Source organism: Hemicordylus capensis, chromosome 5 (genome assembly GCF_027244095.1).
Source record: "Hemicordylus capensis ecotype Gifberg chromosome 5, rHemCap1.1.pri, whole genome shotgun sequence".
In the NCBI taxonomy this organism is placed as follows: Eukaryota; Metazoa; Chordata; class Lepidosauria; order Squamata; family Cordylidae; genus Hemicordylus; species Hemicordylus capensis.
This window is the reverse complement of record NC_069661.1, coordinates 253,216,495-253,243,750: the sequence shown is the minus strand read 5'-3', so window position 1 is coordinate 253,243,750 and position 27,256 is coordinate 253,216,495. Positions and strand designations below refer to the sequence as shown.

The 27,256-nt window shown below is 45.6% G+C and overlaps 1 protein-coding gene across 6 annotated transcripts in view; it reads left to right on the top strand.

Annotated features, from left to right (window-relative positions):
• Positions 1 to 27,256, top strand: part of PLXNA4 (plexin A4) — a 699,000-nt gene that overhangs the window by 38,053 nt on the left and 633,691 nt on the right. For 3 of the 6 annotated variants that reach the window (XM_053255172.1, XM_053255173.1, XM_053255175.1), the window contains exon 2: positions 25,969 to 27,244. In XM_053255172.1, coding sequence (XP_053111147.1) covers positions 26,063 to 27,244 — 1,182 coding nt within the window. In that variant the 5' untranslated portion in view covers positions 25,969 to 26,062. Of the gene's footprint in view, positions 1 to 21,876; positions 21,906 to 25,815; positions 25,855 to 25,968; positions 27,245 to 27,256 lie in introns of those variants that run through there. The other 3 variants (XM_053255171.1, XM_053255177.1, XM_053255174.1) reach the window with 2 other exon arrangements.

Sequence of the window (27,256 nt, the reverse complement as noted above, 5' to 3'; positions counted from 1 at the left end):
GGCAATTCATGCTTTTACCTCCTAAAATGGTTGAAAAAGAAATTGGTGGCACTCTAGTGTCTAAGAGGCATGTTTCTCCCGCACAAGCCCCATGGAAAGCAATGGGAGCTGTGCAAGAGCATGGCGCTCTCAGTGCTCTTAGACAGATCCCATTCGTTTCAGCAGAGCTTGTGCAGGAGACTTTCCAATGGATTATTGGGGCACAGTCTTTCTGCCACTAGTGTGCAGTGGAACAAACCTCCATTAAACAAGCCACCAGGTTATCTTAAGGAGCACCTTTAAACATGCAAATCTTGCCAGATTTGGGATCGGCTTTGGACAAGGGTGGCTCAATGTATAGCAGTGTCTGAGGCAAGTTATTAAATGCTGCCTCTCCCTATGTGATGGCAGGGGCCAATTCCCTTTCAAAACCGAGCTTCAGAAACCCAACAGCCATCTTGAGGTTTCTGCCAGAATAGGCGAACAGGAGTTTCTTCTTCCCAGAAGCCCCCTGGTGGTAGAAGAATTGTGGAAGCCCCTTCCACAATTATTAACCTTTTCAGTTCCCGCAGTTCTGTATATTTACCCTTGCAAGCTCTGAAAATAGCAGAGATGAGGAGGGAGGAAACTTGCTTGCAGCTACCTCCTCTCTCCTTGTTTTTCTTGCAAGCTTCACAAGGACCATGTGAAGGCACTCTTTGCAAAGCTTGTGGGAGTCAGATGGGTCGCAGAAAACTGCCCTGACAGCAGTGGAGGCTCCTTCTTACTGTCCTGCTGGAGCCCCAGGAGTCTGCTGCCTGAGGTGACCACCTCACCGTGCCTCATGAAAGGACTGCCCCTGGCTTTGGAGGCCTTGCTCTGTGGCCTCATTGGCCATCCAATGGGGAGGTACCAGCCACAGAGCCTTTTTGGTGGTAGCTCTGCAGTTACAAAAATCCTTCCCTGGGGAGAACTGATGGGCTCTTTCTCTTCCTGTTTTCAGATAGACTTTGAAAACAAGTTTATTTCAACGCTCAATAGTGGAAGGTGTATTTTCGTTCAGCTTAGGATTTCCTCTTCAGACGCACCAAGTTCAAAAACTACAAGTCCCATGATCACTTAGTGCCTGAGGAGCAGCAGAAATAGCCTTCCTTCCCCTGATGCAACAGGTTGGCACCAATCATTATCAGAAAAAGGTGGGACAGTCCAAACATACAATGTGGATTTTGTATAGATTGTTAGGACTTGTATAACTTTCCATGGGTGCTTTACTTGTTATATCAGAGAGAACACAGGTAATACAGATTTTCCCTGAAGATGAGTGCGTGATCAAAACACACCAGGCTTTATCTGATTTCTTTTTGGAATAAATACATTTTCTGCAGAACACCTTGGGACTACCCCCCACTTTGTTTTCTGCCTGAAGAGAACCACAGCGCAGATAGCTGATCCTGCCAGAGATGGGCAGATAAAAATAAGTTAATGCCCCATTTGTATTCAGAGAGCAACCAGGCCTGTTGTGCGGCTGTGAGCAAGCAAAGCAACTGGGCTTTAGTTGGAAGTTGAGGGTGGGTTGTTTCTTGCTGTGAAAAAGATGTACGATGAACAACAATTTGAGAGAACCTTTGTTCTGAAAAACATGGAGATGCAGAACTAGTTCAAGGTAGACACTGGCAGGCTCTGGTTGCTAGGAAGGGGCTTGATAAGAGATCAGGTCCCCTAGCAATGCTACTTTTAATTCTGTGAATTTTGGAATTATAAAGATGGAAGGGACCTTGGAGGTCATCTAGCCCAACCCCCTACTCGAGGTCGAGCCGGTTCACCATCAAACTGGGCTGGCTCGAGGGCTTGCCCTCAAGCCGGACTGGGCCTAGTTTGGCTCAACCTCAAGCCAAACCCCTGCGCCCCCCCAGGCTGGCTTGGGGTTCTAAACATCAAAATAATAATAATATTTTTAAAGCTTAGTGGCAGGTCTGGCAGCCTCCGTGGGGGCAGGGTGCTGCAAATGGCCAGGGCGTATGTGCAATGGCTTTCAAAATGGCCACCATGACCATGGAGAGGGCGGAATGGGCTGAACTGGCCCATAGAAGACCAGGGGGAGGCTGGTGGGGGCAGGGGGAAACTCTCTGGAGACCTCCTCACAGCCGAAGCAGGACCCCCTGGAAGCTGCTGGCCCTGCCCGTAAGCTTTAATAAATATATATATATTGACATCTAGAACCTGAACCAGCTCAAACTCAAGCTGAGCCGGGGTTCTAGTTTGGGGGCACAAAACCGAACATGCCCGGTCCAGTTCAAGTCTGGTCTGGATTCAGATCGAACCGGGCAAACCGGCTTTGTGCATACCTGCACAAGCTGTTACAACCTCTCCGACAGGTGGTCACCCAGAGTCTGTCAGAAAACCTGTGGTGAAGCAGAGCCCGCCGTTGCCCGAGGCAGACTGCTCCCCTGTCAAACGTCTCTTGCGGATAGGAAATTCTCCCTAATGCCTAGCCAAACTCTGCTTCCTTGCCATTTCCAGCTCATTGGTTCCTCTCCAGCCCACAGGAGTTGGTTTCACCTCCTCCTCCAACAACAAATCTTTATATACCGCTTTCCAACAAATGTTTCCAATGTGGTTTACATAGAGATATAATAAATACATAAATAAATAAGATGGATCCCTGGCCCCGAAGGGCTCACAATCTAAAAAAGAAACACAAGATAGACACCAGCAACAGTCGCTGGAAGTACTGTGCTGGGGGTGGATAGGGCCAGTTACTCTCCTCCTGCTCAATTAAGAGAATCCCTACATCAAAAAGGTGCCTCTTTGCCCAGTTAGCAGGGGAACGGCAGTCCTTTGGATATTTGAAGATGGATGTCAGATTCTCCTTTAGTCTTCTCTTTTCCAGGCTAAACATCAACCATTCCTCATCGGACTTACTTTATTTCCAGACCTGTCCCCAACTTTGTTGTCATCCTCCTCTGAACTTGTTCTAGTTTATCAATGTCCTTCTTAAAATGTGTGGCCCAGAACTGCTTACAGAATTCTGCACTGGTCAGACTTCACTATGAATAGAGTGGGATGCATACTTCTCATGTGGCACTGTGCTTCTGTGAATGCAGCCTAAGATTGCACTAGCTGTTTTAGCAGCGGCATCACACTGCTGGCTCACATGCAACTTGTTGTCCATTAAGACTCCTAGGGCCCTTTCACACACACACTGCTGACAAGCCAGGTCTCCCACTCTAGACTGTTTGTGTGCTTTTGATTTTTCTATCTCCATTGAACTTATCTTGATTTTGCCCCCACTTCTTGAGCTTGTCCAAATCATATTGAGTCTTGATTCTGTCTTCTGAGGTGTTAGCTATTGCCTATCCCCAGCTTGGTGTCATCTGCAGATTTGATTAGCAACCTGACAATTGCTTTCTCATCTCAATTTCTCCCTGGATTTGGAGTTCTGAATTGCTCCCTGCTACAGACTAGCAGAAGGAGAAACCTTCTGCACTGTTCTGTGGATCACTGTCACTAAGCTGTAGTTATTCCTTATATCATGGACAAGAGCAGAGGTCAGATTTCTTCTGGGTGACTCTGATTCTTTGGGTGAAAGCACTAGTGTCTCACCCATCCTTCTCTCTTACTTTGGCATTGTTTCTGCAATTACCTGGTATTGTTTCTGAACAAGAAGGATGCATTAGGAAATCTCCATTTGTAATTTCCAGATTTTATAGTGAGCTCTGTGCATGCAGGTCACTAAGGTTTTCCATTCCTTCATGTTCCTCCACCCATGCCACATTACCAGTACATGCACATGCATGATGTGATTGTAACCATGATTGCATGGAGATCCTATGCAGGTCTGTTATATTTGTGAAAAATGTTGGAGTTCCTGTGCATCGACCTTTTGCACCAACCATCCTAATGACCACTAGGGGCATTGGGAGTAGAGATAGTGAGTAAGTCTCTCTAGCTGTTCTACCTTTCTCTATTCTATGACCCCTGATATGACTCTTCAGGTATTTCCCGTGAGAGTCAGAATCCCTTCCTTTCCTCTTAAAGAGCAGATGGAAACATAGCAATAGCACTTACATTTATATACCGCTCTATAGCTGGAAGCTCTCTAAGCAGTTTACAATGATTTAGCATATTGCCCCCCAACATTCTGGGTACTCATTTTACCGACCTCGGAAGGATGGAAGGCTGAGTCAACCTTGAGCCCTTGGTCAGGATCGAACTTGTAACCTTCTGGTTACAGGGCGGCAGTTTTATCACTGCGCCACCAGGGACTCCTGTCTCTCTCCCTACCTATTCATTATGTAGTTCTATAGATTAGGATTCGGTCTTTCTAGTCTATGGGAAACACCTATATTGGGCAGCAGCGATATAGGAAGAAGCTGAAAGGCATAATCTCGTACTGCACAGGAGATGGCAGTGGTAAACCCTTCCTGTATTCTACCAAAGAAAACCACGGGGTTCTGTGGTCGTCAGGAGTCAACACCGACTTGATGGCACAACTTTACTTTACTTTATCCAAATTGTACCTCACCAATAAATACTTAGTATTTAGTTCTACAAGAATCTCCATGGGTCTTCTCTAATAGCTGCAACAACTAAACTCTGCATTCTACTCTGTAATTGGAGTGGGTAGCTTCTTTAGTGCTGTGCTAATTAACTGGGGGATAAAAATTACAATCCCCTGCAAAATAGGTGCTGGCCACCTCCATTCCCTTATGGGGGCGGGAGGTGTGTTTTTGCTCCATGTTGTGACACAGCTCAGCATGATTCTACATTCAAACATGCAGTCTTCAGAACACACACAGGTGCTCTATACTGCAAATGCAGCAACCACCCTGTGGCACCTTAATACACAGGCGTGTGATTAGAGTTGCAGAAACGGAAAACATGGGCCTGAGCAACACTTGTGTCTTTAACAGCCATTTGATATGGAGAAATCGGCAATAGAAACTTGTCATTATTGTCTGTTAATTGCTGCAGATCAAACAGCTTTAAAGGCATAGCTAAGGGGCCAATTCAAAAGCTGGCAACTCTCCATGCAATATTGACAGCACACTAACTGCACAAACAGCTTGGAGGAATTATGTACATGTATATATTAGCTTTGCATTCTTCCATTCTGGCAACTGCTCAGGAGGAGAACATTCTGGCGGGGCTCCCTCCTTCCAGGGATCCAGCAAGGGTCCTGGTTCAACAGGTGCAGATCTGTGAAAGGCGCCTTGCCTTCTGGGATGGTAATTTACACCACCGTTCCTTCTGTGGCAATGATAAATATTCACTAATGAGGCTAAGCAATTATATTGCCGCAGTTGTGGCTGCTGTGGAATGATTGTTGACGGCACTTCGACATCTGTATGTGCAAACAGAGGGCCCGATCCCGAGGAAGCCTCTTCTCTGCACCTGGTGGCTCCTATTGAAGTCTCAGGATCGTGCTTGGCGAGGGCGTTTGTGAAAGTCGGAAGGGATGAAAGATTTTTATCCACAGCCTCTCCAGATGTATTTTACTGCCGTTGCAAGCTGTAGCATTGTGGAAACAGCCTTTAAAGAATCTCATTTAAATATCTGTTTGTGTGCATAAGTGTGTGCTTAAATCCAAGTGACAGAACTGCTGAGTGAGGCAACCCCTTGCTTTCCCCCACAGTCGCCAACATCACACTCTGTGACTTGGTGCTTTGGGTTGCCCTGGCCCCTTGGATTCAGATATTCAGTTGAGCATATTGAATAACAGTGAAAATATTTAGATACTCTTAATAGTCAAAGACTGATCTACTAAAATCTACATGACAGAGTCTTCAGGGGGATATACCATTTTGGACTGCAGGCGTTGGATTTAAAAACAATATGCAGTGTTTCCTCACACTGAAAAACCTCCAGGCATGCAGAAAACTAGCTCATCAGGTGGAAGGCTAGGCGGCAAAATGGAAAAACTGAAGAAGAGTTCTGTCTAGTCCAGCCTAGTTTTTTGCAATGGCCTACCAGGTTTTTATCTATCTATATATCATATTTATATACCGCCTGAGTTATAAATCTCTAGGTGCTGTACACAATCCCAATTAACAATATTAAAATAAAAACAATTCACAGAATGGTTACAACAATCTCACAGAATAAAACAAACAGCTTAAAATTAGTTTTAATTAAAAAGCCTCTGGGAACCCACAAGCAGGAGATACAGTCAATAGTCCTCTCTTCTCATTGCTCCCCAGCAACTGGTGTTCAGAGGCATGGACTATACATTTATTTTCAAAATGAATGGGAATATGGATAAATCTGCCTAACTTGCATTGGTTGAAAATGAAAACAAATGAAAATCTATTCATTCATTTTTCATTCTATTTCATTTTCCGTCAATCTCAATGAGAGACCCACCCAGTCCGTCACTGCCTGCAACTTCGCTGCCTTCCAGCTGAATGGTATGGCATTTTCAGGCCTTCTACAACTCCCTCATGGTGTGATAAATGTCAAATTTCAGATAGCATAGAGAAAGGGTCCCAGTTTTAGAGGCAATTAAAAAGATGCACAATATTATAACAATTCGATTGCTTTCAATAGGAGACCTAGTTGTTTTTCTGCTGCTTGTTATTTCCACATTTCCCATCCCATTGATGTGAAATTTCTCTGTGATCTGCTAGTTTTCTACATGCCTGTAGGGTTACCAGAAATACATTTTTGGAGAATGTGATTTTAGTAGACAAGCTGAATCTGAGATTGCCAAACATCTCTTATTATAAGAGATGTCCCTTTTTGTTTTAGTCATGTCCTATGAAGAAAATAATTTAAAGGGGAAAAGAAGTCCAAAACGATGCCTGTGTGCTTAAATAGCAAATCAAAGGAAGTTACAAAATATAAGAAGCATTCTTTTGAAGTGTGAATGTCACACCCAAGGAAGGTCCATCCTGAGCAATGGACATCCATCCAGAGCAACAGTCTCATCTGGTTGCACCAGGAAGATGTGTCTGTGTTGCACAGAGCTTTCTTAGTTGTGCTGTGTCAGGTGTGCAGCACAGGGGAGTGAATTTTGATGAGATGCTCTGGCTCCTAAAGTGGCTTGTGTCACCCCTGACACAAGATATGTCCCTGAGAGTCATGCAACCATCAGGGACATATTTTCAGGTGACACAGGGCCGTCCTGGAACCAGAGCAAATTGTTCTTGGGTTATATGTGGTGATGGCTTTAAGAGGGGCTTAGAAAAATTAATGGAGGACAGGTCTATCAGTGGCTACTAGTCTGAAGGCTGTAGGCTACCTACAGTCTCAATGGTAAGGTACCTCTGAATACCAATTGCAGGGGGAGCAATAGCAGGAGAGGGGACACATCTTCATCGCTTGCCTTTAGGCTTCCCAGAGGCACCTGGTGGGCCACTGTGGGAAACAGGATGCTCAACTAGAAGGGTCTTGGGCCTGACCCAGCAGGGCTGTTCTTATGTCGAAATTCATACAACCCACTGTATGTGCAGGCACAGTGGTAATGGGAAAGCTCTCGGCAGCGCAGATGTGTCTTTCTGCTGGATTTACACTCTGTCACTCTGGATAGCCCCTAAGAGAGAGCCTAAACTCCAGTGAATCATCTGCAAGTTTTTAATAAGACAAACTATGAAGGAATTTGAAGAGAAAATGGGTAAAGGAAGATAAAAGGTCTTGGAGCTGCCATTTCTGAAGATTAGATAGTTGGTTCTTTGTTTAGGATTTATTCAAACCTTTTTTTTGTTGTTAACCAATGTATTGATATCTGCAGATGAGTAGTTCAGTTCTTGGAAGGAACTCTGCTTTAATCAACAGAGGTCTTGCAAAGCTTGTCTGATGGCATTTCTTTTTAAACACTCGAGGAAGATGTGAGCTGTCTGTAGCAAATCTTTGGGTGACAATTGTCACAGTCAGAGTGAGCTATAAAGTGGTCGATGGGGCCGGAAGAAAGACTTGTTCCTTAATGTGATAGTCTATCTCCCAAGGAACCAGAGTCAGCAGGGGAAATTCTGACCTTTCCCCTCCCTGTCCATAATACAAGGGATAACAGCAGGTTACGGACAATGATCCAAGGGACAGGACAGCAGGCTTCTCCCCCTGCTAGTCTGCAGCAGGGAGCAAGAGAGTCGCTTAGCCCTTATTTACTGGAGCCACCAAACAGCCTTATTACAGCTATTGGCAGGACACTTATAGTCAATCACCCTTGCCACAGCCCAGGCTGGAATTGTTTCACAGCAGGAGACCTCTGTCAGCATAAGTGCAAAGTGTTCCATTAGAGTTTACTCACGTCATTTCTCTTTCTGACTCCTGGACCTCGTCTGGGGATAATAGCAATTTAAAAAAAAAAAAAAATCTCAGAAAGAGGAGAGGAAGTTTTCTTGGGGTGGAGGTGGGGAGAACTGGAGGCACGCAAGTCCACACAAACGATGACTGCTGTGTGTCATCATTACACGATGCTATGACCTCCTTGCTGAAAACATAATGGTTATTCGAAAGATCATTTTCTGCTCCGTTTTGCTGTGGGGAGGTCAACGCAGCGGACGAAGGACTGGTATAATATGGTCTGTCCTGCTGGCCCCAGACAGGCCATATTATGCCAGTCCTTCATCAGGACAACCCATATTTGTAGTAGTAGCATTCTGGACCAAATGTAATTTCCAGACTGTCTTCAAGGGCAGCTCCAAGTAGAGTGCATGACTGTAATCCAACCTGGAGTTGAGTTACGAAGGCATGAAAGCATCTTGATAAATGGAAACCTAGGACAGGCCATGACAAATGTTCTTTGGCTCTAGAAGGCAGGCAAAAGAAACAGAGGCAGACTGCCCTCTATTCCATGGGGAGGGTGTTCTTGCTGCCTTTTTGCTCACTTCTGCTTCTGTTTTTATTCATCTGGTGCAGGCAGGCAGTGAGCAGTGAGCCAAGAAGTGGAGTGAGCAACCAAGGCAGGCAGGGGCATGCTGCTTCCTCCTTTTCCTGGTCACTTCCATCTGGCTCAGGTGGACCGACTGAACCATGAAGCAGAGAGAGCAACCTCCTCCCTCCTTAGGAACACAGGAAGCTGCCATATACTGAGTCAGACCATTGGTCTATCTCACTCCTTATTGTCTACACAGACTTGCAGCAGCTTCTCCAAGGTTGCAGGCAGGAATCTTACTTAGCCCTATCTTGGAGATGCCAGGGAGAGAATTTGGAACCTAGATGCTCTTCCCAGAGCAGCTCCATCCCCTAAGGGGAATATCTTGCGGTGCTCACATGTAGTCTCCCATTCATATGCAATCAGGGTGCACCCTGCTTAGCAAAGGGGACATGTCATGCTGGCTACCACAAGACCAGCTCTCTTCCTTGCTTGTTCACTTCTCCATCACCTAGCTTAGATGCTGTACTTAAATTTCCAGGCACCATGGTGAACCAGTGTCTGGGAATTGTTGAGCTCCACTGTAGGCAACCCCCCCCCCTTTTTTGAGACCTACATGTTTAGAGCACTCTTCCGGAGCAACCTTTTGAACCATTACAATATATAAACAGCCTTGCTGGATCAGGCCCAAGGCCCTTCTAGTTGAGCATTCTGTTTCCCACAGTGGCCCACCAGATGCCTCTGGGAAGCCCACAGGCAAGAGGTGAAAGCATGCCCTCTCTCCTGCTGTTACTCCCCTGCAACTGGTATTCAGAGGCATCCTGTCTCTGAGGCTGGTGGCGGCCTGTAGCCACCAGACTAGTAGCCATTGCTAGACCTTTCCAGGCTGGCAATAAGAACAACAGAGAAACAACCAGCCTGTACGTTCCATGTTCTGCATATGCCACATCTGATGTACCCAGTGTGGGCTATTGCAGGAGACTGTCTGCTGTGTTGGGTGAGCCATTGGCCCACAGCAGTCAGGTGGCTCGCCCCTGGAGGTTTCCTGTGCAGATGTAGAAATTTAATCTCTCTGTTTAGGCATGCTGAAGCTTGCTTTTTGATTTTATTTTATTTTTGGCTGAGATCTGTTTGTTGCTGTAAGCCTTTCTAAGCAGGATCCTCTCGGAGGGAGGCCTCCCTTCTATTTCCACCTGGCTGGGGCTTAAAGGGAGGGAAAAAATGGACTTAGCTGCAGTCAGGAGATGCTCTTTGTTGAGGGAAACGGTTGACAATGTCCCTCCTCTGAGTTGTTCTCTCTTCATGTAGGCTTCCAAAGAAAAGCTCTGTCCATGGTAATCAGGGTTTATTAAAAGAAGCCAGAGGGGGAAGAAAGTGTTTAGCTGAGATTAAGGCGGATTGTGTAGCTGAGCTTGGTGCTGAATTGCAGCAAGGCAAATCTGTTGTGGGGAGGCTGCCTAGTCAGCATCTTCCCACGCATAGCTTCTCCTCTCTCCGCCATACCTAGAGCAGAGGAAAGGTAAGCGGAGGAAGGCCCTGTCGGATAAATGCTGGCAGGGGCTCATTAACTGCTGGGCCCCTGCTTCCTTAGCAGGGCTGTGGAAAGGGGAGGTGTGAAAAAGGCTGAAGGCCACAGTGTGCTAATAGGACATGGGGTGTGTGTGTGTGTGTATGGGCAGCGGGGAGGGGAGATAAACTTGCACAGGACCATCGTGTCTGCAGTCCTCTTACATAAGAAGGTTTGGAAGAGCTGTGCTGGCTCAAACCAAAGGCCTGTCGAGTCCAGCATCCTTTTTCTCACAGTCACCAGCCAGGTGTCTCTGGGAAGCTTACAAACTGGAGAGGAAGGCAACACCCCTCTCTCACTTTTGCCCCCCAGCCACCTGGGATTCAGTGGCACTCTGCCTGGGAACACAGAGATTCCATGTAGCCACTAGTAGACAAGTGAATATGTCTAACCCCAGGGGTTCACAGACTTGGGTCCCCAGATGTCGTTAGACCGCCTGACAACCCAAGTCTTAACCAAGTCTTAACCAGGTCCATCCCGGCTAACTGAGCCACAGAAGCACCTTTGAAAGTGGGGATTCTCTTATATTTAGCAATGGGAGAACAACTAGCCCTATCCATCCCCAACTCAGTACCCTTCCAGTGGCTGTTGATGGTGTCTACAGTTATGTTTATTTTAGATTGTGAGCCCTTTTGGGGACAGAGGACCATCTGATTTATTTATTATTTATTTTTCTATGTAAACTGCTTTGAGAACTTTTTGGTTGGATAGCAGTATATAAATATTTGTAGTGGCAGTAGTACAGGTGGCCCTTGTTATATGCGGTCCTGGCACCCACGGTTTCACTTATCTGCAGTCGGGCCATGTACACCTGGCCTCATTATCCATGGATCTAAAAATAGTTGAGATTTGCCTATCTGAGGTTCCTAGGTGTCTGGAAATGACCGTGGAGGGTCATTTCCAGCCACCAATTTGGTGAACAGAGCATTTTGTGGCTCTCTTAAAAACAAAAAACCAACTCTGATTTTTTTTTGCAGAAAATTGGTGGAATTTGGGGTTTGGGTGGAAATTCTAGACAGCTGGAAACCTGGAGAACATGGCACATTGCTTTGTTGCTCTAATTTCTGCCTTTTGGGGGCCTTTTTTGCCCTCGAGGAACCTAACTCCCAATTCCCATTCTTTCAAGGTCTCATTATCTGCAATTTTGTTATCCACAGTTGTAGGTGAGAACAGAACTCCTGCAGATAACGATCCCCACCTGTAGCAGTAAAGAGGCTTGACATTCAGTTTCACAACACTCCTGTTTTCCAGGTTAGGTATTGGGAAGGCATGCATGATAGAGCTTTATGCAGTATAGGGCAAAAGGGAACAGAGTTCTGTTTTTCTACTTTTCTCATCCTACTGAAACGTCTTCACTGCAACAAACAATGCAGAACAGATAAAGCAAAGTACTTTTTCACACAAGATATAGTTAATTTATGGAATTCACTGCCTCAGGATGTAGTGATAGCCATGTACTGAGAAGTGGATTAGGCCAGGGTTTCTCAAATGTGGGTCCCTAAGTGGAATTCTCCGTGGAATTCTCTGCCACAAGATGAGGTGACAGCCAACAACCTGAATGGCTTTAAGAGGGGTTTGGATAACTTCATGAGAGGGGAGGTCTATCAGTGGTTACTAGTCAGAGAGCTATAGGCCACCCCCAGCCTCAGAGGCAAGATGCCTCTGAATATCTGTTGCAGGGGAGCAACAGCAGGAGAGATGGCATGCCCTAAACTCCTGCCCGTATGCTTCCAGTGGCATCTGGTGGGCCATTGTGTGAAAATGGATGCTGGACTAGATGGACCTTGGGTTTGATCCAGCAGGGTTGTTCTTATGTTAAGTGGTGTTGGGCCACAACTCTCATCACCCCAGGATGGGAGTTCCATTCATTTGGGAATGCACCCGCCAGTAAGGTAATAGCTCATTGATTTTAATAGGGATGGGACCATATCTCAATGGTAGAACGCCTGCTTTGCATGCAGAAGATCCCAGTTTTAATCCCTGGTGGCATCTCCAGGTATGGCTGGGAGAGACCCCTGCCTGAAATCTTGGAGAGCAGCTCCCAGTCTGAGTAGACAGTACCAAGCTAGTTGGACCAATGCTCTGACTTGGTAAGACGCAGCTTCCTGTGTTCCTATGATTTGGCCTTCGTGAGTGAGGAGGACGTAAGTTGTAGTGCAACAACATCTGGAAACGCAAGTTTGAGAACTCCTGTACTAGTTGACTGATGGGTGATTAGCAGTAGATTCACAAGGGTTTCTCACGCACAACAGTTTAACAATAGCAAGTAAAATTGCAAGTTTAAAAAAAATTCTCTGCCGTGTCTGGCGACATGCCGATTGCTTCTCTCTCAGCCTTCGTGTTCCTTCTTCTGTTAAATGTGAGCCTTAACTAGTCGTCTTTGATTAGGTCTGCATGTAGCACTGCTGGCCAGTTCGAGTTTTTTTGGTGTTCACATCTTTGATCTGTAGTAACACAGATATAGACTTGTACATCCAGGCTATCCCAGTCTATGGCTCTTGGGAACATAGGAAGCTGATTTATACGGAGTCAGAACATTGGTCCATCTAGCTTGGTATTGTCTATATTGAATGGTAGTGACTCTCCAAGGTTTCAGGGAGACGTCTCTCCCAGTCCTGGAGATGCTGCCTGACTCCTCCTGCATGCAAAGCATTTGCTCTACAAGAGCTGGTCTTGTGACAGCAAACGTGTATTGCCCCCTTTGCTAAGCAGGGTCTGCCCTGGTTTGCATTTGAATGGGAGACTACATCTGTGAGCACTGTAAGACACCTGAGTTGAAGAAAATTTTTTAAATGACATTTCCTCAGAAACCAGAATCCTTCCTGCTGGGAATAATGCAAGGAGAGTTTTCCAGAAGAAATTTAACATTTTTTATGTATGCAACCACGGTGGCCAGAATAGTATATGTGCAGAAATGGAAGGACAATGAAATGCCCTCAAAAGAAGATTGGCTGATAAAAATTTTGGAATATGCTGAGATGGCAAAACTTACAGTACTGATAAGGGATGAAAACTTGGAATGTTTTAAAGAAGATTGGAAACCATTCTTACTATACTTAAAGAACTATTTTTCTAATATCGATTTTTCAGCAGGGTTTGAAATTTAGTAATAATAGCAGGTCAGGTAGAGTAAAATCGAGTTTGTAAGGTATAGGATATATGTTTTGAATTATTATAGCAATGGTTGATTTGTACAGTTAATGAATCACACAGATTGGTGAGCAGGAAGTCAGTATTTACTTAATTAGATGTAATGGGATTGTTAAGATATTGTAAAAACCAATAAAATTTTAAAAAGTGAAACTTACTTTCTCCAGTCCCTCAGCTCAGAACTTGTGCTGCTAGCACCAAAGTATGGTGGTGGTGCTGCTGCTGCAGAGAAGGTTATCTTGGAGGAGGAGTGAGAACTTTTCAGTCACTGAAACACCTGCTCAACAGTCCAGTCAAAGAGGTACCCTCTTGGGATATGATATCCCAAAAGGCCTTTGCCTTCCCGCAAGACCACCACATATGAAAAAAAGTTCCTTCACAGTGTCCACATTTCCAACATTTGTTTGGAACATTTTTATACATTAATGCTAATTTTTTGGGTGTCAAATACCACCTGTACATCATCTTATAATAATTTTCTTATAAAGTATAACATGCAGTAAACTTTAAATCCATTTTCCATAATTTTTCCCAAGCTGCCATATCTATATTATGACCCACATCTTAAGCCCATTTTATCATAGTCGTTTTAACCACTTCATCTCTTGTCTCCTCCAGAAGCAGCAGCTTATACATCTTAGAAACTAATTTTTCATCATTTTCACACAGCTCCTTCTCAAATCTCGACATTTGATCCTCAAATCCAACTTTGAGAAAGAAAGTTTCAAAGGCCATGACAGGAGGAGCCTGCCCCGCCTCCAATGGAGCGAGGATTTTCTCCTGCCTAATTTGGGTGTCTGTTTTATTATGTTCCCCTTACCAACTCTTTCTAAAACATTCGCAGGTGTCTGCAATGATCAGAGATGAAGACCTATTCTTTCTGAAATAACAATCCCATGTCTGGGTTCTATTTGAGGGCCAGTCTGTTTATAATGTTCAGCACATATACAGCAATTTATTTCCTATCTGTACCTGGCATTTGAGGAGGCCTGTACCCAGGTTCATTTTAAAAATCAATGCATGTACAGTCATTCACATAAAAGCATGTGCATGTGTACAGGCACCTGAATACACATGCAACACAATATTGGAGTTGGGCTTTTATTTTTAAAGCAGCTTTAAGGGGAAAGGGATTTGAGTCAGGGTTGTAGCAAAGAGAGGAGTTCTTACACTTTCTCTCCCCACTGTAGGCCTGATACATATTTCCTTCTACCAATGGCTCTAATCCACGGAGGGGAAGACCTCTTCTGCTAACAGGAGCTAAGTGGAGGAGATAATTTAAGTCTGGGAACAGGCATGGGGGGCAGGGGGGGCATGTGCCCCGGACGCCATCTTTTCTGGTCACGTGAGGGGCGCCGCCATGACCATTTTTAAAAAAATTTTTTTTGATTTTTTTGTTAATACAAATGTTTCCTGCTCAGTGCAGCAGCGCTGCAGCAGTCAAGGGAGTGCGTCGGTGCCCCCTTCCCCATGAGCGGTCCCTTCCACGCCGCCTGCACCCCCCCCCATTGCTTTGCTGGCGCCTGGCGGCCAGTCAGTGGCCTGGCTTGGCGGCGGGCGCTTGTGAGGAAAAACCTAAGTATAATGTAGTATGTGGGGGGGGGCGCGGTGGGGGGGGCCGCCATTTCAGTGCTTGCCCCGGGCGCCGTTTCCCCTAGTTACGCCTCTGGAAGAGTTAAAGCGCCCTTTCTCTATGCCATGGCCCTGACCCAAATAGGGGTACCCCACAGGATGCTTTTTGAAAAAGACAAAGATGGACATTTCAGTGGCAAGACTTCTGCATCATGCCAAGTTTGGTCCTGAGCCAGCGACCTGTTTTCAAAGCCCACAAAAAAACAACAACCAAAAAACCCTCAAGTAATTCCATGCAGAACATTTCCCACTCTCACTACTGAGTAACTCCTGCAGATCCAAGGCAGTGTTCTTGCTGACATGGTAAACCTGTACCACTTCAGACAGCAGGTGGGGGTTCACATGAGTAAAATGTTCTCTCACCAGGGGGGAATACCCCCCCGCCCACACACACACACTCAGAAAATGAGCTGCCTAGAAGAACCCTTCTCCTTGACATGCTACTTTCCTGTGCTCAAGGGATTCCTTGGATGGAGGAAAATTTTGATCCTGAGAACCCTCACCCACACCCTGAGTGGTACAGCCTAGACATGCCCCCCCCCCCAGTAAGAAGCAAGCCTAGAAGGGTAGAAAAACTGAGAGAGCATGGGAGGGATGCCTCTTGGAGCTGTTTGCTGCGTCTGCTGCAATGTGGCACATGGCTGCAGGGTATTTAATCAGAATTTTGTGGTTACCCAGCCAGTTCCAACCTGACCAATGAAAAGCTCACAGTTGGCTGCTTCTTCAGAGTGTTTCAAGCCTTTGCTCTAAAAAGCTCTAAGCGTGAAAAGACTTTGTGCGGTTTCCTAGCCTTGCCTGTGCTGTTCCTTCAAGGCAGCCCCAAGATGCCTTGTTCCCCAAAGCTCTTGCCCCATGCAATGTCAGAGGGGCAGACCCCCACACCCCCCGCAATGGTGCAAGAGATCTGAGAGTTTGTCGGTAGCCCGTGCATTGTAGCTGCCTCCTGTCTGTTGCAGATGCTTCTGGATTTCATCTGAATGGTGGGGAGGGTGTGCAAGTTGGTGGCATGCAGAAGATCACAGGTCCAATCCCTGGCAGCATTTCTAGGCAGGGCTGAGAATAGCCCCAGTCTGCAAGCCTTGAGGGCTGCCGCTGGTTAGTGCAGACAATACTGAGCTAAATGGACCAACAGTCTGTATTGTTTTCTATCTAGTAATCTTTTATGTGTTGTTATTGAGAAGTTTGTCCCAGTGGGGATCCTGTAGAGACTGTATGTGTGGGGGCAGAGTTGGAAAGAAAGGGGGAGGGAAAGGAGAAGGAGACAATGGAGTTGTTTCTGAACAAACCCTCAGTTAAAGCTACATAAGAGAGCCAGCGTGGTGTAGTGGTTAGAGTGCTGGACTAGGACCGGGGAGACCTGAGTTCAAATCCCCATTCAGCCATGATAGTAGCTGGGTGACTCTGGGCCAGTCACTTCTCTCTCAGCCTAACTGACTTCACAGGGTTATTGTGAAAGAGAAACTTAATTATGTAGTACACCGCTCTGGGCTCCTTGGAGGAAAAGCGGGAGATAATTGTAACAAACAAACAAACAAACAAATAAATAAAAGATTACTTTGTGTATGTGAGGGAAGCAGCCATAAAACCTGTGGCAATGGGATTTTGAACCAACTGAGCATGTGAGCCTGCACAACTTGTGCATTTTCCTGCAGCCTCGTTCCGTTGCATTACTGGGCCTACATTCCTGAACTGCTTTCTAATATTGCTACTGCTGATTGTTTCTCCAGCTTCCTGACTTGCACAACTTCTGAAGGTGCTTTTCTTAACCCTGGACTTTGTTCATGAAATGCTCACTGCAGCATAGCTCAGATCTCACCACCACCTTTTTACTTGTCCACCCCAGGACAACCTGATCTTCCCTGGAATCATTGGAGGGCCTGTTTTTGCAATTACCTCCTCATCCTACAGATCCCTGACTTCTCTCCAGCAAAGCAGAAGGCTATATTGTTTCACTGCCCGGGCCCTGAAGGCCAAGGAATATATTATCATTTGCTCTTTCCTACCAACTTGGAAGGTGATGCCAATTCTTATGAAGCTGCTCTTCAAGCCTTAGATGATCATTTCAACCCTGCTTTGAATGTGATTGCTGGACACTACAAGTTCTATTCTAGATCCCAACTGCTTGGTGAATCAATCGATTAGTATATCACAACATTGCATGCCTTAAGTGTAACCTGTAAGTTTGCGAACTTTACTGATGAACTGATCAGGGATCAGATTGTTATGAAAACAAACTGCTCCAACCTGTATGAAGACCTGCTACTGGAGCGGAAACTTATCTTGGTTAAAGTTATAGAGATGGCCAGGATGGTGACAAATGCTCTTCGCTGTTCCAAATTGATCTCTTTGGTACCCCCAAACCTACATCCTGAAATCGAGGCTGTTCAGTCTAAATCTTTCCAAGCCCTTCTCATAAATCTTCTCATATGGCACTGCCCCAGAAATTGGCAGCACAAGAAAGGAGGAGCTACCGATGTGGAGACTCTGCCCACAAAGCCAATTTTGCTCACTTTCCTGCACAGAAGTTTACTTGCAACTGGTGCAAAAAACAGGGACACTTTGCTAAAATTTGCAGGTCTGCTATCCACTCCATTACTGAGTTACTATATGATAAGGATGGGGCAGATGAACCACTTCTTGACAGTGTTTGAAGTGTGACAGAATCAAAGCCTGCTTCTCCACATTGTCAGGTTAAACCGAATGACCATAAAGTGTGGATGATGGCTGATTCTGGTACTCTATTCACTATCATGTCTCATCTGCTTCACCAGAGACTCCTTACTACACCAGAGCTTCACTTGCAGCCTTTAGACATCCACCCATGGCGATATGGAGGTTCCCCCATTGCCATAAATGGGTACTTCACTGCTATCCTGGAATACAAAGGACAAACTGCAGAAGGGAAAGTGTACATGTCACAAAAAGGAGTCTCAATATTGGGCTGTAAGCAGAAAGATCTATGGATAGTGTTAGACCCAAATAGCATGGGACCTGTATTAAAGATGATGGAACATCCATATGCTGATATGATTGGTGATTTCTTGGACGTTTTTGCTGATACTCCTGGCACTGCCATATGTTTCAAACATAAAATTCAGATGAGAGCAAATGCGATAACCTGTACAACACAAAGTGAGGAATGTACCCGTAGCATTACGCCAACAATTTAGAGAGGACGCTTAAGACTACAGCATGCTGACATCATAGAGCCTGTTGATTAATCAGAATGGATCTTTCCCATTGTTCCTGTGCGGAAATCAAATGCTATACTTTGAATGTGCATAGATTTAAGCGATGTGAACTCCAACATGATAGTGGATTGTCATCTATTACCCAATATCAATGAAATGCTGCTTGCTCTGAAAGAGGCCTCAGTCTTCACAACTTTGGACTTGTCTTTGGCCTGTCATCAAGTCCCTCTGCTCAAATGTTCTCGCAAATACACAGCCCTCATTACCCCAGAGGGTCTTCTTTCTATACAAAAGGCTGCCCTTTGACTTGGCCTCTGCAGCTTCGGGATTTCAAAGAATGCTGCATGCAATTTATGGGACTACGGATGATGGCATCAATTATGTTCAGGATGACATTTTAGTGTATGGTAAAACCATTGAGGAGCATGATGCTAAACTGTCAGAAGTCTTAAGAAAACTACAACAACATGGACTTACTATCTCTACAGAGAAATGTCAGTTTTGCACACACTCGGAGAGTACTTGGGTCACACAGTGAGGTCATTCTCACAATCAAAAACTGTGTTCTACCCGGGTTTGAGAGTTTGTGTGCTCCCAATTTTCAGTTATATGGAAGCAAGATAAGAAGAAAACCTAGGCAGAAGTGATTGTGTGGAAGCAAAGCAAACCTGGGTAGTTTTCCCTCCTACCTTGCTTCTGTACAATCACTTCTACTTAGGTTTTCTTCTTGCTTGCTTCCACACAACTGAAAATTGGGAGCACACACAAGCTTTCAAACCTGGGTAGAACACAGTGAGGCTCTTCTCACGATCAGTGAGAAGAGCCATGAGGGGGTTTGGGAGGAGAGCCGCCTAAGCCCGCTCTCCCTGCAGATGAGCAGCAGCCACCCACATGACTGCCGGCTCCGTCACAGAGCCGGTGGGGGTTGGGGAGCTTGGGGGCCTTGTGGCCCCCGGAAGCTCCAGCATGCCCTGCGCAAATGCGCAGGGCATGCTGGAGAGACCCCTGAGCCGGGAGGCTGCTTTTCAGCCTCCCAGTCAGGGGTCTCCTCATGAGTTGCCACAGCATGGAGTTGCGCCGCAGCAACTCACGATCAGAAAAACTGGGTTTGCGAAGTGCTCACAAACCCAGTTCAACTGCCGGGCTACTTAAGCGGGTGACTCGCTTAAGAACCACCGGGCTCTCAGCTGAGCCCAGTGGCTCTCACGATGGGAGAAAATTGGGCTAGCCTCCGCTAGCCCGATTTCCTCCCATCGTGTGCATAGCCTCAGTTTTTTGATTGTGTGGAATGACCTCCATATATCCGAGTGGTGCACATCCCAAAATGGACTCGGTGAAAGTTATTTGGGAAGCACCAGAGCCAACAACAAGGATGCACTTAGATCATTCTTTGAATTCTGTGAGTATTACTGTATTTTTGCACCAAGAACCTGCTGGTTATCTGATATTTTGCAAACAAAAGGCTGGGTGTGGAGATTTAAAAGGGTGCAAGCTTTCTATTAAACCACTTAACACAGGATAGGTCTCTGCCCAGTCCTGTCCTGTCCTGTCCCGTCCCACCCCACATGCTGGATTGGCTGCCTCCGTTTAGGAAGCTCTGAGTGTAGAACCAAGGAGGAGGCATCTCACCGCATCATGCAGGCTTGGGCAACTCCTGGCAAGCAGCCCAATCTCAGCATTCTGTGTTAGGGAGCTGCTGGAAGTTGTGGTTTGAATGTCTCCCAGCAGCAGCTTGCATGACTAATGGCAGGACTACATTTCCCAACAACCCTTGAGTTGTTCCGTCTGATGTTTTAAAGAAGAGAAAGTTTATCTGCCGCGGCCTTTCCCTGCCATCCCATTTCCTCCTCACTGTCCTGTTTCTCTCCCTGTTGCCCCATTTATCTTCCTGCGGAGAGCAGCTGGGTGCAGGCTTTCCATGTGATTTTTGAATAGGGACCCTAAGGAACTCCGAGCTCTGAGCAGGTGCAGGCACTTGCCGTCAGTGTAGACTATGCATGGCAATATGGTGCTTTAAATTTGTTAGCCAATTTGCCTCAAAAGTTGCTCCGCTGTCTTAAAAAAAAAGAATGTAGCGTTTAAGTGGGATGCATCGTGCAAGGCTAGTTTTCAGACTATCAAATTGGCCATTGCTGACAGCCCTGTTCTCACTTCTTTTGACACCAACAGGCAGACTATTGCAACCACTGATGCTTCTGAATATGGTTTGGGTGCTAGCAAAAAGGGCACAGGGAACTTACAGTTGCCTTTGCTTCCAATGTGCTTACTGCTTCAGAGAAGATGTATTCTGTCATTGAAAAAGAAGCTCTAGCATGGTCCTGGGCAGTGAGGCACTTCAGAACTTACTTGTGGGACAGAAAATTAATTTTATGGTCAGATCATAAACCCCCATCTGCTTTATTTTCTACTTGGGGATCAAGTCAAGCAACCCCAAGAATAGCCAAGTGGATCACCAGACTTATGGATTTTGATTTCTAGGTGGAATATCTTCCGGGTCTTCAGAATACAACTGCAGATTGTTTATCTCGATTTCCGCTTATGGGCCAAGAGGATATCCCAGAAGACAAGGATGAAGGAGTTGTAATTGTGCAAATAGTTTCATCTACTCATGGAGTGATCTCGTCTTCTGAATGGAAAGCGACCCTCAGTGCTGATCAAGTGCTTCCTGAACTTAAACCTTACATAACTAATGGATGGCCATGCCAACCCCCCCCAACTAGGATATCTTCAGTCATACATGCATGTAGCAAGTGAGCTGTCTCTTCTCAATGAGCTGGTGCTTTGGTGGTGCCAACCTCCTTACAAGCAAAAGTGATTAAAAAAAAATGCCCAAGAAGGTCACCTGAGCATGAGCTTGACTAAAAGGCAAATCGGAGAAAGTTTTTGGTGGCTAGGTATGGATAAACACATTGAAAATGTAATCAGGCACTGTATGGCTTGAGCTGTACGTGACAAATCACAGAAGACTTTTACCATCCCCTTGACTCCAGTAGAATATCCCAATGGTGCCTGGCAAAAACTTGCTCTGGATATAATGGGGCCTTTTGATAACCAGCCTGCAAAACAAAGATTTCTTATAGTGATGTGGATTACTATCCCAGGTGTCCAAAAGTTTCATTTGCTTGCAACATTACAAACAAGGTGATCCAATTCATGGCTGCAGTTTTTGCAAGAGAAGGGCTTCCTAAAGAAGTAGTGACTGATAATGGGATACCTTTGAAATGGAGCAATACTTGTATAACCATGGGATAAAACAAATGACTCTTTCCTTGTACTATCCTTGAGGGAATGGCTTAGTGGAAAGAATGAACCAATTAGTGAAGGAAAGTTTACAGCTGGCTACTGCAAAACAACAGCCCTGGAAAGAGGCAATCTGTGAAACTCTGTTTGCTTATCAAACTAATCCTCATTTTCCTGCAGGAAAATCACCCTTTGAACTGCTGGAAGTACACACAGCTACCATCAAACTTAGCCAAAGGCAACAAGTGATAGAGCTTTCTGTGCCACCTCACTCTGAGGAACCAGAGATCCATGATCGGGTAAGGGAGAATTGTATGTGGATCAGAAATGAGCTGCGAAACAGAGAACATTTCAGGTGAGGGACTTTGTTCGAGTATGGCTGCATTATGAAGTGAGAAAGGGATGTTCCCAATATTCTAGACTTAAACAGATAATTGAAATACGAGGAGATTCTGTCATATTGGATGAGGGAAAGAAATGGAACAGTTTAAGACTTTCCAGCATGCATACTATGAGAAAAGTGGGAAAGGAGTTTGATCTCCAGAGAAGAACTAGAGGAATTTGATCTTGCCTCCAGTATTGACCTCGTAGATGAGGCTGATGAAAGTGATGGACAATCCTTGGTATCAGAAGAAAAATCACAAACAGCTGCTATGCTAGAGAACCTAAGACTAAGAAGTGTGCATGACAGGAGACCACCTAAAAGGCTTCAAGACTTTGTAACGGAATTTTAAATTAATCAAATTCTGGTGGTTATAAAGGGGAAGGATGTGTTGTATTCTATCTAGTAATCTTTTATATTTTGTTGTTTTGGATGTTTGTTCCAGTAGGGATCCTGTAGAGAGTGTGGGTGATGGAGTCAGAAAGGGACTAGGACCCTGGCAGCATCAGCTCTCAGCTGCAATGTCTCATAGTAACCACTGGGGGCGGGTTGGGGTCATGGATAAAAGTGCTGGACTCTTCCTTTTTGTTCTTCCAGTGTTAGTCTCCATTTTGTCTCTCCAGAGATGGCTGGTTTGTTTTGGTCTCTCTTTTCAGCCATGAGCTACAGCTGAAATTAAGCTGCAGGCTTTTTCACATTCATTTGTAACCTTTTCTTTAAATAAATCCTTGTACTTTGTCAATACTAAAGAACTATCTCAAGACCTCTTGCTTTGCTGCTTTCTCACCAAACTGGTTAAGCTTTGCTATTTGTGGATTGAACTGCCATTCTTCCTTTACAAGGAGAAGGAGAAATATTGGAGTTACTTCTGAATAAAGTCTTAGTTCAACCAGCATAAGCTTACTTTTTTTAAAAAAAATGAGGGGAGCAGCTACAAAAGAGGCTGACTCGATCAAAGGCAGCTTCATATGTTCAGGGCTTGGGGCCATTGCTCAGAGCTGGAGCCCCTGCTTTGCTCATAGAAGGACCCAGCATTAGTCCTTGGTATTTCCAGACAGGACTGGGAAATATCAGTTTGAAACCTTGATGTTCTGCTGCTTGTTAGTGCAGACCAGGAGTTCCCAACCTTGGAACAACAGCAACCTATTCTATTGGAACTCCCATCATCGCCAGCCACAATGACCAAAGAGGTTATGGAGGTTGTAGTTCAAAAGCATATGGTGACCCAAGGTTGGGGACCTCTGGTGTAGACGATACTGAGCTCAACTCTGGTTTCCTTTGTTCAAAAAGTGGAGGTTTCTGCTTGGGGAAAAATCACAGCAGCTTTTGTGGGAGTGTTGGGGAGGATTCCCTGCATCCTACAAGCATTCTTCTCGCTTGTTTTGCTACTAACTCCCTCCAGCACTCTCTTCTGTAGCCTGTATATTTAAGCTGCAATAGGAGGCTGGCTTGGGTTGAGTCTGGAAAGAAGGAACGCAACAGAATCCTGAGCCTCCGGCCTTGTTTCGGCTCCCCCTTTATCCTTTGTTTCCTTGGTGTTTGTTTTTAATCAGTCTCTTTGTAGTCCTGTGTGATGATCGGCTGGGTTTTTGCATTAGCTGTTTGTTTCCCCCCAGTAATTTCACTGTTCTCGGATATGAGCCATAAGCATTTGGGTGACATACAGTGTTCTCTCTCTCTCTCTCTTTTGGGGGGGTAGGTGGGCGGGCGGAACTGTGCCCAAGGCTCAGTAAGAGCGCTTGGCAGGTTCTTCTTATTCAGAAAGTACCTGATGATTTTCTTCGGGGAGCTGGATCCGGCACCACCTGTTGTTCTTTGCATGGTGGTGAGCATATGGCAGGAGCCATCGCACAGCTCTGAAGACAACCCACCTCCTGAGTCCCCTGCTGTGTCTTCACATTGGCTCTCCCCATGAAAAACCTCTATCTCTTAATGCTTTACATCCACTTGGATGTAAATCTTATTATTAATATTGTGTGGGTGTAAGAAAAGTGGGTAGAAAATGCAGTTCTCTGAGCCTTGTTTGTGAAGGCACAGTTCTTTCTTGTGGGCTGCTTCACACACTGCATGCTTTAAGTATGCATTAAACGTGTCAAGTGCTGAGGCTACATGTGTATGTATAATACAGGTGTGCTCTTGGGCACTGTGAATGTCTGCACACCCTGTTCAGCGTGCTCTCAGTGGCACACCCAGGTTTACCTCTGCGTAATGTGTGAAGTGGTTCTGAGATTGGTGGAAGGAAAGAGAGTGGGTTGGGCTTGCAGAGAATGTGATGTGATCCAGTGACAAACTTTTGAAGCTGCCTTCTACTGAGAGGGGCTTTTGGAGAAGGGCTAATGGTAGAGCCGCTGCTTTAAATATAGGTCCTGGGTTCCATCCCAGGCTTTTATTTCCAGGTTTGTTGGGAAAGACCTCCCTGAAACCCTGAAGAGCTCTGCCAGTCAGTGTAGAGTTCCCAACCTTGGCTCCAGATCTTGTTGGACTTCAATTTCACAGTGGCGTTGGCCATTGTGGCTGGAGATGGTGGGGACTATGGTCCATTGTCATTGGGGACCCAAGTTTGAGAACCCCTGTAGGAATGTTTTATTCTGATTGATTGACAGCAGCACTCCAAAGCTTCAGGAAGAGATCTTGCCCAGCATCTGCTATCTGATCTCCCCCCCCCCCCAACTGAAGATGTCGGGAATCAAACCTGGGATGCTGGTTGTGCAAAGCATGTGCTCTGCCACTAAGATGGGATCCCTCAAGTTGCCTTTGAGAGCTTGGGTTTTTAGTTGCCACTTAGGATTCCCATCTGTATGGGAATCAACATTTGAGAGTCTATATCAAATTGGGGACATTTTGAAAGCCAAGATGATCAAGATTGGAGGGATATGTACTCCTATATATTATGGCTTGTAGGAAGCAGGATGTAACTGGCTATCTCTGGCAAGTTTCTTCTGCAGCTCTTCTGGTGCATTGCTAAGCTTTGTGCAGCATTCAGAATCTCTGAAGCACTTGGCGTGGATTGAGATGGTGTCTCCTTTCTCGGATTTATTCAGGCATAATTGGGTCGTCTTTCTTCCTGACACTTACAGTATTAAGAACACCCTGAGCACTTCTACATTAAAAATGGAGTTGGAGAAGCATTTTTATTATGCTTATTTACAAAGGCTGAGTCCTCACAATCATGGTGATCCTAGTTAAAGAGTTAACCAGGATTGCTAATCTCTGCGGGCAGTGCTGGTCAAACTGCTGTGGTTAAATGCTGCTTAACCACAGTGGTTTGTCCAGGATGGCCCAGTGTTCTCACAAACAGCTTGGTGCGGCTCGGCAGTCCTGGTTAACTCTTTAGCTAGGATTGCTGGGATTGTGAGAATGCAGCCAAAGTCATCCTTCAGGTAGGAACGGTAAATGGGAGGAGCTTAAGTGGTTGGAGTGGGTCCCCGTAGATGGGTGGAGGGAGGTGGAGCTTTGAACACAAGCTTCCTACAAGCACACCAGCAACTCCTGTGGCGAGGGGGCAGTAAGTGTCACTTTTCTCATTGCATGTTTGTGATAGGACATTACAAGTGACCGGATTTGTAACAAAACAGACGATGTAAACTGCCCTGAGCCATTTTTGGAAGGGCGTATATAAATCAAATAAATAAAAATAAATAAATAAGGTGACAGTCACAGACACAGGGCCATATTAAAAACATGGCACCTTCCAGGTGCATCAATTACACTGGGGAGACTTTTAGCAACTGCTTTTTAATATGTTTTTATATGTTTAATAGGTTTTAATATGTTTAACATTTTTAATATGGCCCTGTGTCTGTTACTGTCACCTTCATCGTATTTTCTCCTGTGTTATTACAAATCTGGGCATTTGTAATGTCTTGGCATCTCTTCATTCTAGGGGGCTCCCTTTGTGCCAGTCTAATGCTGCGATGAAAAGGTGAGGATTAGCAATTAGATAGGCTTTCTCTGATGATGGCATGCCTCTTGGAGGAGAAAGAGGGGGAAATGCTTTTTAATAATGTATTTTCACTGTTTTCCCCCTTCCACTTAGGATAAGCAACACCACGGGATCAGCACTCTGAAAACACTTGCTGCTCCGGACCACTCTTTCCCCCTCTTTAGGAATACAAAAACATTTCGCAGCCATGTCGGCAGAGATGTGGAGATGGACTTGCCTCATCACGCACCTCCTCCTCTGCACTATGACGTTGCCTTCAGTCGGTCGGCAACAGCCTTCCCACCCAAACAGACCTTTCCTCACCTTCACTGTGGACATGGCAGAGGTGTATTTTAACCACTTAGTGGTGGACGAGAGGAAAGGACACATTTACTTGGGAGCCGTCAATTGGATCTACAAACTTTCCAGTGATCTGGAGGTGCTGAAGTCTCATCAGACGGGTCCGGATCTTGACAACCCAAAGTGTTATCCTCCCAGGCTGGTGCAGACTTGCAATGAGCAGTTGATCGCCACAAATAACATTAACAAAATGCTCCTCATAGACTACAAGGAGAACAGGCTGATCGCTTGTGGCAGTCTGTACCAGGGCATCTGCAAACTCTTGAGGCTGGAGGACCTGTTCAAGCTTGGGGAGCCCTTCCACAACAAGGAGCATTACCTCTCTGGGGTGAATGAGAGTGGCTCTGTTTTTGGAGTGATTGTTTCTTACAACAACATGGACGACAAGCTGTTCATTGCTACCGCTGTGGATGGCAAACCTGAGTACTTCCCCACAATCTCCAGCAGGAAGCTCCCCAAGAACTCGGAGGCGGAAGGAATGTTTGCGTATGTCTTCCATGATGAGTTTGTGGCCTCCATGATCAAGATTCCATCGGACACATTCACCATCATTCCTGACTTTGACATCTACTACATCTACGGTTTCAGCAGTGGTAATTTTGTCTACTTTCTGACCCTTCAGCCAGAGATGATTTCTCCTCCTGGCTCTACCACCAAGGAGCAAGTCTATACCTCCAAGTTGGTCCGCCTGTGCAAGGAGGACACAGCGTTCAACTCCTATGTTGAGGTGCCCATTGGTTGTGAGAAGAATGGCGTGGAATATAGATTGCTACAGGCGGCCTACTTGTCGAAGGCAGGGACCATCTTGGGCAGGTCTTTGGGCATCAGGCCAGAGGATGACATCCTCTTCACTGTCTTCTCCAAGGGGCAGAAGAGGAAGATGAAGTCCTTGGATGAGTCAGCGCTCTGCATCTTTGTCCTCAAAAGGATCAATGACCGTATAAAGGAGAGGCTGCAATCCTGCTATAAAGGCGAAGGCACTTTGGATTTGGCCTGGCTAAAAGTGAAGGACATTCCCTGCAGCAGCGCAGTAAGTCATGTT